Source organism: Podarcis tiliguerta, assembly GCF_965153285.1.
Source record: "Podarcis tiliguerta genome assembly, chromosome: 16".
NCBI lineage: Eukaryota > Metazoa > Chordata > Lepidosauria > Squamata > Lacertidae > Podarcis > Podarcis tiliguerta.
In genome coordinates this window covers 12,272,149-12,284,611 of record NC_139549.1, presented here as the reverse complement: position 1 = coordinate 12,284,611, position 12,463 = coordinate 12,272,149, and the positions used below count along the sequence as shown (strand labels likewise).

The window sequence follows — 12,463 nt, the reverse complement described above, 5'->3', positions numbered from 1 at the left end:
CCCACCCCAGCCAGCAGGGGAGACCAGAGATTTAGACTGCAGCCTATTACAACAAAGGCTGTGTGTGTGTGTTTTAAAAGGCCTGATTGGATTAAAAGGCCTTTCCCCTAAGGCCCACAAGATAGCAGGCGTAGTGGGTGAGTAAGGGGGCTGCGGTTCTGAGGATAGCCATCCTAACCCATCTGCCATTTCAACTCCAGCCTATGGAAAGGTGTTCCTGGTTCGCAAGCTCAGCGGTCACGACGCCGGCAAGCTGTATGCTATGAAGGTGCTGCGCAAAGCGGCCATTGTGACCAAGGCCAAAACAACAGAGCACACGCGCACCGAGCGGATGGTTCTGGAACATGTGCGCCAGTCGCCCTTCCTTGTGACGCTCCACTACGCCTTCCAAACAGACTCCAAGCTTCACCTTATCCTAGGTATGAGCATCGTGGGGGTGCAAACCGGGGGGACGGACGGACATGGAACTGGGAGGATAAATGAGGGGAGGCAATGATTCTGTTTCAAATAATATTTGTTATGGTCTTACTTATGTATTTATTTTGCGGTTTTGTATGCTGGTTTTCAGTGGGGTGGAATGACCACACAGTGGTTTATACTTATTATTGTTATTACTACTACTACTACTTCTACTGCTAAATGCGGTGGTTCCCAATTAGCTAAGTACTGCAGACCCACTGTTTTTCAAAAGCCAAGCCGTGGACCCCAAAATTTTGAAAACTTTGATATCTCTATGGTAGTTTTTGTTATGTGAATGGTGCCACGGACCCCTTGGGTGGGTTGTGTGGACCCCTTGGGGTCCACGGACCACCAATTGGGAACCACTGATGTAATGTATTTATATCCCGCTTTTCTCCTAAACTGGGACTCATCAAAATTAAGCATGGCAATAGGAACAAAACAAACCCCAAATAAGAATACAATTAAAATCCCAGCAATGAAATAATAACAATCAGCATAAAACACAGAAGAACTAGAGGTTGGAGGGTGGGGAAGTAAAATTAAAATAAACATGGTCTCTGAAAGGTTGGGGGGGAATAAATATTTGTTTTAATCATCTGTATATCACTTTTTGTATACAACCTCTCTAATGAATTTGACAAGTTGTTTAAAAGACAACAATCATATAAATTGGGGGGGGGGAGCTCTTTATTCATAAAGACAAAATAACATCAGTAATAATGAATACATTAAAACAGAAGGAGATGGCAATGGGAGAACATTGAAAAAAAAGTCAGGGAAAGTCTTTAGTCCAGAAACTGAACACCCCCCAAAGCCTGGGTGAATTTAAAATGAAGGCTTCCCTCTGGTACAAAAAAAAGATAACAAAGAGGATGTTGCAAAGGCGGATCATAACATTCCTCATCTTAGATGATGTAGAGACCCCTAGAAAGGCCTATGAAGAATAAATAAATAACACTGCAGTTTCAATAACACTGCAGTTTCCAGTTCTGGGCACCACAGTTAAAGAAGGACACTGACAAACTGGAACGTGTCCAGAGGAGGGCAACCAAAATGGTCAAAGGCCTGGAAACTATGCCTTATGAGGAACGGCTAAGGGAGCTGGGCATGTTTAGCCTGGAGAAGAGGAGGTTAAGGGGTGATATGATAGCCATGTTCAAATATATAAAAGGATGTCACATAGAGGAGGGAGAAAGGTTGTTTTCTGCTGCTCCAGAGAAGCGGACACGGAGCAATGGATCCAAACGACAAGAAAGAAGATTCCACCTAAACATTAGGAAGAACTTCCTGACAGTAAGAGCTGTTCGACAGTGGAATTTGCTGCCAAGGAGTGTGGTGGAGTCTCCTTCATTGGAGGTCTTTAAGCAGAGGCTTGACAACCATATGTCAGGAGTGCTCTGATGGTGTTTCCTGCTTGGCAGGGGGTTGGACTTGATGGCCCTTGTGGTCTCTTCCAACTCTATGATTCTATTCTATTCTATGATTTGGAAAAAGGCTGTCCTTGAAGTATCCTGGTCCTAAGTCATCTTGAACAGGAATTCCTAACCATTTTTGGTCATGAACCCCTTTGAGAATCTGTCGAAAGCCATGAATCAGGAGGAGGGCATAATATTTTGAAGGTGGGGGATTGTTTTCAGCTTGGACCCTGGGAATTAATTAACCTTTTTGCCTCCCTCTTCCCTTCTAGACTACGTGAGTGGTGGGGAGCTGTTCACCCACTTGTACCAACGGGACCACTTCTCGGAAGACGAGGTGCGGTTTTACAGTGGGGAGATCATTTTGGCGCTTGAACACTTGCATAAGGTGAGAAGTGGGAAGGGAGGGAGGTGTGACCAAACCAGGCAGGGTTGTGCTGTTAGTATAATTGCATGGATGCTCTTCAAAAAGTAAATAACACAGCTGGATTGGAGATGAAGGGCTTTGCCCCACTCCCATCCTCCTCCAGATTCCCTCCATTTCAGGAGGGATACTCCTAGTGGCAACAGGTGTGCCAAGGGCCCCAGGGACTCTACCAGGCTGGAAGCAGTTATCTTATGCAGACAAAGAAGCCATTGTGATTGGTGCTCAGTTATCAGAGGCAGTGTGCATCTGTATAAAGGGTAAAGGTACCCCTGCCCGTACGGGCCAGTCTTGCCAGACTCTAGGGTTGTGCGCTCATCTCACTCTATAGGCCGGGAGCCAGCGCTGTCCGCAGACACTTCCGGGTCACGTGGCCAGCGTGACAAGCTGCATCTGGCAAGCCAGCGCAGCACACGGAACGCCATTTACCTTCCCACTGGTAAGCGGTCCCTATTTATCTACTTGCACCCGGAGGTGTTTTCGAACTGCTAGGTTGGCAGACGCTGGGACCGAACGACGGGAGCGCACCCCGCCACGGGGATTCGAACCGCCGACCCTGCGATTGGCAAGTTCTAGGCGCTGAGGTTTTACCCACAGCGCCACCCGCTTCCCTTTGTGCATCTGTATACCAGCCACAAATAGGGAGTGTGCTGTTGCCCTCAGTTTCTGTCTGTGACTTTCCCATTGAGGCATCTGGTTGGCCCTTGTGAGATGGGCTGGGACAGGGATGTGCACCAGATGCTGCAGGATGGGTGGGCTCTGATCACAGAACCGGATCCATCCCACAGATTGTGGGTTATTGGCAAAGGATCACCGACCACAGGGCAAGAGCAGCCTAGCCACCTTAAGCTCCCAGCAGAAAACCTGCTAGGCAAATGTTTTTTGACAAAATGATAAATTCACCAACAAGAAAGCAAGGAAGAAGTTGTTCAAGAAGGCTAGCAGTTTAACGATTATATGGTTCATTAGTTATTGAATAATACAGCACAGTTTGCTTGAACTTTGCAACTATTTGATTATCTGTACTCTTAATTGTAGGGTTTTTTTGCAAATAATGCTTATAAGATGCTGTGATGATTCATAACTTCCTGAGATCTGTAAGATAGTTTGTTTGCATTCCGGTAAAGTAAGTTTGATAAAGTAGATGCTTTAATAAACATGAATGTCGATTCAAAAGATAGGCAAATGGTTTACAGCTATTTGTGAGTATATCTTAGCTGAGTACTAAATTATATAATTAAATATAGGACACCCGATCACAGTGATCACAGGTAGGTAAGTAGGAGGAGTTACGCTAGGACTAGATCATGTCATTACCGAAGAGTAAGGTTTAGTCATTGTTTGGAGACATAGACTCCCAGTACATTTCCAAGCACAATTCAAAGTGTTGGTGCCAACCTTTAAAGCCCTAAACGGCCTCGGCCCAGTATACCTGAAGGAGCATCTCCACCCATATCATTCAGCCCGGACACTGAGGTCCAGCTCTGAGGGCCTTCTGGCGGTTCCCTCACTGCAAGAAGGGAAGTTACAAGGAACCAGGTAGAGGGCCTTCTCGGTAGTGACACCTGCTTCTCGGTAGTGGCGCCCGCCCTCCTATCAGATGTCAAGGAAATAAACAACTACACAACTTTTAGGAAACATCTGAAGGCAGCCCTGTATCGGGAAATCTTTAATGTCTAACGTTTTACAATTTTTTATGTGCTGTAAGCTGCCCAGAGTGGCTAGGGAAACTCAGCCAGATGGGTGGGGTATAATAATAATAATAATAATAATAATGTTGTCTAGTTTGGATATGAAAGCGACAGAGGCTGGTTCATCAAGGCAGTGGAGCCACCAACCTCAGTCTGCCCCTCAGCCAGTCCTCATCTGCCTGCTTTCTTACTTATATCCAGCCTGGTGGGTAGCATTGCTTGTCAGCTTCCTTCCTCCTCCTCCTGTTGCCCCTAGTACAGTGGCGTAGCGTGGGTTGTCAGCACCCGGGGCAAGGCAAGTAATTTGCGCCCCCCCCCCCGCTGCATTGTCCCTCCTCCAGATAGTCCCTCGCTCTCTCTTCGCACCGCACCGCAAGCCTGGCAACCCCCCCTCCACAGTGGGCGGCGACCCGGCGGCTCGGATCGGATTCGCACAGCCAGCACTGCAGTGAGAGAGAGTGAGTGAGCCAGGTAGGGGCAGAGAGCTGCGAGTGCGAGTGCGCCCCCCCCCCCAGATGTTGCGCCCGGTGTGGCCGGCCCCCCCTGCACCCCCCACGCTACGCCACTGCCCTAGTAGAACTCAGCAAGGAGAGGGAGGAGAGGCAAAAAACTGGAATGAGTTGGCTCTGCCTGCCATTGGCTCTGGCTCCTCCTCCTACTGGGCTCTTTGCCTTCCCAATGGGCAGCAGCCACCAGGGTCTTAAAGGCTTCCCACCTGAGACCCTGAAGATCTGTCACCAGTCAGAGTAAATCACAGTGCACTGAATGGACAAATAACCTGACCATATAAGGCAGTTTTTCATTTCAGAGAGCATCTTCGCTTCTTACTCTTCTCCACCAGCTGAAACTCAAGGCCACAGCTATTGCTCCTCCCCACTTCTTTCCTTTTCTCTCTTAGATCAATAGCTTTGCCTCTCTCCACCTACCTGCTAATCAAAACTACAGATTGGGAGGGGGAATTTGCAGCCCTGGGCCTAACTTAATTTGGCCCTCAAAAGTTCGGATGGCCACTTGCCATGTATGTTCTAGTTGAGAGTCCTGCATTGCAGGGGGTTGGACTAGATGACCCTCAGGGGTCCCTTCCAACTCTACAGTTCTATGATTCTATGAAATGAAGGAAAGGAGTTGACATAAAGGTAAAAGTAAAGGGACCCCTGACCACTAGGTCCAGTCGTGGCTGACTCTGGGGTTGCGGCGCTCATCTCGCTTTATTGGCCGAGGGAGCTGGCATACAGCTTCCAGGTCATGTGGCCAGCATGACTGAGCTGCTTCTGGCAAACCAGAGCAGTGCACGGAAACGCCGTTTACCTTCCCGCCAGAGTGATACCTATTTATCTACTTGCACTTTGACGTCCTTTCGAACTGCTAGGTTGACAGGAGCAGGGACCGAGCAACAGGAGCTCACCCCGTCACGGGGATTCGAACCGCCAACCTTCTGATCGGCAAGCCCAAGAGGCTGAGTGGTTTAAACCACATCGTTTCCCAGGAGTTGACATAGAGAGAAAGAAAAAGGTGCGGCAGGAAGGAGAGAGAGAAAAGGAGCATTGCCCACCCTCTTTTCACTCTGGCCCCACCCCTTAGCTGTATGTGGGCCCCTGACAAATTATGTCCCAAGGGCATGCAACTCTTAACAAAGAGGCTCCTCACCTTAGATTGTAAATTGCTTGGGACAGGGATTTGCATTTATTTTGTTTGTATTACTCTGCAAAGATCCGTCAAACATTCTGCACAGTGGACCTGACACTGCACTCAAAGGCTTGATCTCATGAAGCTTGAGAGTATTTGGCCTGTAAACTGTTGCGACAAGAAGTTTCACTGGATCAAATGGGTTGTCGCCAGTACCATTCCTCCTCAGAGTAGACCCACTGAAAATAATGGCCATGACTAACTGAGTTGGCTACAACCCAATACCTTAGTAAATGCATATGAGGCTGTTAGAAATACTAATATTTCAGCAATATATTTCAACTGTTCATAGTCTCTTCTTTTAAAAAAAATTGATTGAATAGGCTTTATTATATGTTTGAAGATGTGTTGTATTAAAGTGAGTGGATTAGATCTGCGTGCATCGTAAGGTCAGCTCTGCATGAGCTATTTTGCAGAGAGCTATGTACTTTGATGATGTTCTTTAAAATAATAATGTGATACAGTACAGTATAACAACAATGATAATACCATTATTATTGTCATGTGTGTGGGAGGCCTCAACTCAGGTAGCGTCAATGCTGTGTAAATGGAACAGAACTTGGGGCCTTTCTGATTCAAAGACCTTGAACTTATTATTTAAATATATTCCGAGGCAAATTCATGGAGGATTGTGGGTATGTCTGTCTTGAGAGACAATGGAGTGCACCTCCGGGGGTGAATTCTAACTGCTGCGTTTGCAGCACAGAAGTAACCTTTCCAGGGTGCAAACCTCTACAGCGTGTACTGAGGTGCTGGGCTGCCGGGACGACAAGACCCTCCTCTCGGACTCACTGATGTGGTCTGAAGGAGAGCAGAAAAATATATTTGGCACCAGCTTGGCTACAGGAGTTGCTGGAAGGCACCATCCAATCGTCTTAGGGGCTCCAGATTCCTGTAGCGTTTACTCCTTAGCCTTTTCTTCTCCCAAAGATATCTGCAAGGCAGCGGAGGTTTAGAATCAGAGTTTTCCTTCTCCTAGATGGGCTACCTTCCCAGATTGATGAACCTCATCTGCCCCTCACTTCCCTCTACAGCATGTGCAAAAACCGCCTTCTTAACTGTTGGACCCAACTACAGTCATTCGTCGTGTTGCATTAGGTTCATGTTGCGGCTTTTCGGCTTGTGAATGTGGCAAACCTGGGTTCCACCGCGTGCACAGAAGCCTTCTGCGTGCTACGCTCAGGTGCAGAAGTGCTCTACAGTGGTACCTCGGGTTAAGAACTTAATTCATTCTGGAGGTCCGTTCTTAACCTGAAACTGTTCTTAACCTGAAGCACCACTTTAGCTAATGGGGCCTCCCGCTGATGCTGCTGCGCTGCCACCACGCAATTTCTGTTCTCATCCTGAAGCAAAGTTCTTTACCCGAGGTACTATTTCTGGGTTAGCGGAGTCTGTAACCTAAAGCGTATGTAACCTGAAGCATCTGTAACCCGAGGTACTACTGTATTGCTCTCCGTGCTTGCGCAGAAGCACCGCTCTAGTTGCGTACTTTTCGAGGTGCGAACAGCACCCCGGAACGGAACGTGTCCGCAACTAGAGGTACCACTGTACTGCTTTCATTTGCTCAATCCTCCAGAGCCTGTCTTCACATGCAAGGGAAGTCCCTAACTCACTCAGGGTTTAAGACCCATTGGCTACCCTCACCTGGTTTAGCCAGCCGGTCAAAGCTGTTCCAGGGTGTGGCCGTTGTTGCATGCTGGCAGCTTCTAGGTGCTACAGGTGAGAGCTGAGTGCAAGGCAGGGACCAAAGGTGGACAAACTGCCCCAGAAAGAGCATGATGTGTGTCCCCCACCAGAGGCATTACCCCTCCCCTAACATCCCTTCCACCCCTCATGGAGGGTGGCATTTCCTTCAAGAGCTAAGAAGCAGATCATGCCAAACCTTTGCAACAAATATTGTGTGTATGTAAGGAGTGAAACACTTCTGAGCTCAGTTTTGCTATGTTGCGCTTCCACAGTTGGAGGCAGTGTGCATCTGAATAGTAGTTGCTGGGAATGAATCACAAGTGGGGAAAGAGTGCTGCTGCACTCAGATCCTGCTTGCGTGCTTCTTCATTAGGGATGAGCAATTTCTGGTGTTCAACATTGCGATATATCTAGCAGTGATCGTTGAGATGGAAAGTTGTAAAGCAGGAAGCCAGCCTAGCCCGGATCTCTGAATTTGCACACTAAACCTTTCAACACTGACCCTTTCTTGTCCGTAGCTCGGCATCATCTACCGCGATGTGAAGCTGGAGAACATCTTACTGGACAGCGAAGGACATGTGGTGCTTACGGACTTCGGGCTGAGCAAGGAATTTGTGACTGAGGATGTGAGTCTTGTTCCCCCTGGCTCTGCATCCTCCTTTCCTCATCCCAAGAGATTTATCAGTGTGAAGGCCTATGAGATACGTCAAGATCTAGGGAGCCACGGAATTGTGGGCTGACAGTTAAGAGCAGCCTTCACTAACCAGATATTTTGGGCTGCAACTCAGCCCAGCTAGCACAGCCATGATGCTTTAGAGCAGGCATGGCCAAACTTGGCCCTCCAGATGTTTTGGGACTACAATTCCCATCACCCCTAGCTAACAGGACCAGTGGTCAGGGATTATGGGAATTGTAGTCCCAAAACATCTGGAGGGACAAGTTTGGCCATGCCTGGTTTAGAGGGTTAAAGCCAGCTGTCATTGGAGAACAAGCTGCAATCAACACATGTCATCCTCAAGGTGGAATTATTTTTTTGCATTGATGTGGTAGGAAGCTTAGGAATATATTGGGGGGAAGGTTCCCAAGTCAAGGCAAAAGGTGGGGACTAAACAAAAACATTTTAATAAAAAGTAAATTTACATAGCAGAATATGCACAAATTATTTAACCTGCGTGAGCATCCACTCATACCCAAACACACACACACATACACTCACATTTCTCTGAACCTACAGTGTGAGGTTAGAACCATACAGCTGCATATTCACCATACATTTAAAGCACATTGGAGGTTTTCTTGCAATCAAAGCAGTAGATACGGTCTATTTATTAAAGAAAGAAAGAAAGAAAGAAAGAAAGAAAGAAAGAAAGAAAGCATGGCTTTCCCCAAAGACTCATGGGAACTGTAGTTTACCCACACAGAGAGCTGCAATTCCTAGCACTTTATGAAACTACAGTTCCCAGAATTCGGGGGGGGGGGATCATGTGTTTTCAGCGTATGGTGTGTACACCTCCTGGACTTACTGCGGACAGCCTTGCTTTCTTGCCCCTATTCCTGGTGTGTTGTTAGAATTGTGTGAGCAATGATCTGCTCATGTTGTCATTCCTCAGCATCCAGCTCCCTCCCCAGCATCTCAGAAATCAAACCTCTGAGTGTGTGCTGTGTGTGTGCAGAGGGTGGGTTGATGGGAAAGGAGATGGATTCCTTTTGTCTCTGGCTCACATGTAGGTCGGCACACGTGCATGGAGCCTAAGGCACCATGGTGTGCGCAGCCTGCCCATTTCACACACTGCAGCTGCCAAGCTATATTTGGAACTGTTGATACCATTGCAGAGGACAGTTGTGTTTTTGAATCTTTATCGGAAAAAAGAAGCATCTGCCTCTTGGCTTTTGGGTCAGTGCTATTGCAGAGTAAATGAAGGCTGCGTACAAACCATATGTTTAAAGCACCTGCTTTTCCCCCAAATAATCCTGGAGACTGTAATTTGTCCTGCACAGAACTACAATCTCCCTTGAAAACTACAGTTCCCATGATTCTTTGGAGGAAGCCATGTGCTTTAAATATCCTTTAAATGTATGGTGTGTGCACAGCTAAAGACAGCATACAGCCTAGGAATGAAGAGCCTTCAACAGTGTATATTGGGGGGTGTATGTAGGTGAAAAGATGGGCTCATAAAGTGATCCTTGAGAGTTGATGCAAGCGCATTTCTATTTTCTTTGGTGCCGCATAATCTCCTGTTCATATAAACTCAGTCCTCTGAGATGGATCACATTGCCAACTGACCAGGAAATCAGAAAACAGCCCTGCTCTTATGGCTTTAACAGCTGTGTGCTGTTTCCAACATTGGCAGGTGAAGCTTTCACGGTGGAGAGATCAGCCTTGTCACCTGCTCATAAAAGTGGTGCTAAAAGCACAGCAGCAGCACCTAGCTTTAAAAATTGGGAGACTCAAGAAGGATAGGGCCCCATTCTGATTTGGAGTTGGATATGTTCAGTGTTCCCCTTCCCTCCGACTCTCTGTACCTTTCTCTCTCTCTCTTGTCGTCTGCTCTCCGCCACTACAGAAAGAACGGACCTTCTCCTTTTGTGGCACCATTGAATACATGGCCCCAGAGATTGTCCGAAGCAAAAGTGGACACGGCAAGGTGAGTTGTGTGGCGTAGATGGGGGAGGGGTTGGAAACTGGGGCAATCATTCTGACAGTGCAAATCCGGCAGGCAAAGAAAAGGAAAGCGGCTAATTTCATACCTCAAAAATATGGTTACACCCACCTCACTCATCCACAGGCTGATTAGGAACAGAGATAGGGTGGAATCCAAGAGGTCAAGGGCAGAGCCAATGTGGAACCCACTGAATTATGGGTTGGGCAAGGCAAATCTGGCAGATTAGGATGGAGCCAGGATAGAACCTAGTTGGGTTCTGGGCAAAGCCTTGCGGACTCTGGCAGGTCAGGGAACAGATCAATATTTGCAAGGAAATCCGGAAATGAATACAAAAGACTTTGCATGAAAATATGTGTGGGCAAGCTCTGGTCCTCCGAATGTTACTGAACTACCATTCCCACCAGTTCCAGCAAGCATGGCTAATGGCCCAGAGTGATGGGAGCTCAGCAACATCTGGAGGACCAGGGGTTTCCCCACACCTGCATTAGGAGGAGGATGGCCCTTATTTTTCCAAGGGAAATTTAACAAGCTAAGTACATAGAACCAACTGACCAGAGCTTCATTTGTAAACAGCATGTCAGACAGAAATTGCTGTGGAAGTTGTACCATATAGTAATTAAGCAGTGTGCACACAAGCAAGCAAGCGAAAGATGGGCAAGTTGCAAAAGGAGTGGGGTTAGTTTAAGAAAGACAGGGTTCTAGTAATGACGGGGCTTCATGGCAGAAATTTTAATTATTTGTATGCTGTTTGGAATTTGGAAATTGGAGAGTCTCAACATAAACAAAAAACAAGATAGCCTTATTGGTCTGTAAGGGGGGGGCAAATACCACCAAAGTGTACAGTTTGGTCATGCCTTTATGGAATTAGCTTTAACCCGTCCCTTCCTCCCACCCACCCCTGCTCCCAATTTAGCAATCCTAGTAGTCCCTCCCAGCAAGGCGTGGAAACTGGCATGTTTCATTTCCTCTCCACTTCTTGCAAACCGTGGTTGCTTTCTTGCTTGCTTCTGCTAGCTCCAAGCGAGGCACCAGTGGCTTACAAAGCAAGCAGTTGTGACTTCAAATCCTCCTTGTTGTTCATTTCGTTCAGTCTTTTGTACTGCAGAGGCCACATAGAATTGGAACACCTACAATGAGCCATCTTGATGAAAATTATAGTTCAGGGGCTAGGTCCCAACCCCCCCCCCCCCGGTGAGTTTGAATCCCTATTTAATGTTTCTTTCTGGTCAAGGAAGCCCGCTGAACACCCTTCTAAGCAAAGCCTTCAGCCAGTTCCCAAGAGTGGCTTGCCCCAAAAGTAAGAACAAGAAGTTCTGTTTGTGCTTGGCTGCATTTTCGTTTTTGTTTGGAAACTGCAGACTCTAGATTCTCGAATGGTATTCTAGGGAGACACTCGTATCCCTTTAAAAGTTGGCTCTGAGCCTTCTTGGCAAAGTAAGCTGACTGTAGAACCTCTTTGTTGACTTCATCTCTTAACTTGGAAAATCTCATTTTTCCTGAAATGGGGGCAGGGGGGCTGATGGGAACTGAAGACCCACAACATTGTGGGGGGGGGGGGAAGGTTCCCCACCTCTGCCCTAGACCATTCAAGACCTACTGTTCAGCAGCTGCTTTAGGCCATTTCTGAAAAGTTCAAGTCCCAACAGGTAACTTTCATTTCTGTTTTTCTTTTTTTGCACCCGAGGCCACCCAGAATGGAAACTTTAAGAATGACTTTCTGATGCACATTTCCCAACAGTTGTTGTCTTCAAGAGCCAGCTGTTGAGTGTTCAAATCCCCTGGACAGCTTAAACTCACTCTCTCTTCTTTCTGTTGAAGCAGGAGTGGGGAGCTGTTCTGACCTAGCAGGCCAGATATTTACCCCTGTGGGCCAACTTCAACAGGTGAACAGAGCCACCCACCTGCCACACATCTGGCGCTAGGTGACTGGTGATCTCACCCACCTGTCAAAGTTGACCCATGTGGGGGGAGGGGTCTGCTTTGCCTTCACGTTCCCCACAGGAAACAAACTGACGAAGCAGCTCCAGTTTGATCCTATTCTCTGCAGGGATCTGCTTTGCCAATGCCCCCGCCGTGGGAATACACTCATGAAGCAGCGACCAGCAGGATGAACCCCACCCATCAGTTGACACCAACCGTGGGTGTCAGCTGATTGAGAGGGGGTCATGGTTTCGAGAAAGTGGCCTTGCAAGCCAAACTGAATCTCCTAGCAGGCCAAGATTCACCCCCAGGCTGGAGAATTCCCACCCCTGATGTGGAGCCAGCTTGGGGTTGTAGCTTCTAGGACCTTTGTTCAGGATGCAGTTTGTAAGTGCCCTTAGTCCCGCAGGCAAAGCCATTGCCCTATGGAGTCCCTTATTATGGGTCTACTTGTAAGCTTGGGTGCATCTGTCTTTTTGTTCAAAAAGGCTCCTTGAAACTTGAGCCTCAAGAATG

General features: G+C 47.5%; 1 protein-coding gene across 2 annotated transcripts in view; it reads left to right on the top strand.

The window, feature by feature from the left end:
- RPS6KA4 (ribosomal protein S6 kinase A4) overlaps nucleotides 1-12,463 on the top strand; it is a 42,873-nt gene that overhangs the window by 7,407 nt on the left and 23,003 nt on the right. For both annotated transcript variants that reach the window (XM_083418496.1, XM_083418497.1), the window contains exons 3-6: nucleotides 201-419; nucleotides 2,150-2,265; nucleotides 7,883-7,990; nucleotides 9,929-10,009. In XM_083418496.1, the coding sequence (XP_083274622.1) occupies nucleotides 201-419; nucleotides 2,150-2,265; nucleotides 7,883-7,990; nucleotides 9,929-10,009 (524 nt within the window). The remainder of the gene's footprint in view (nucleotides 1-200; nucleotides 420-2,149; nucleotides 2,266-7,882; nucleotides 7,991-9,928; nucleotides 10,010-12,463) is intronic.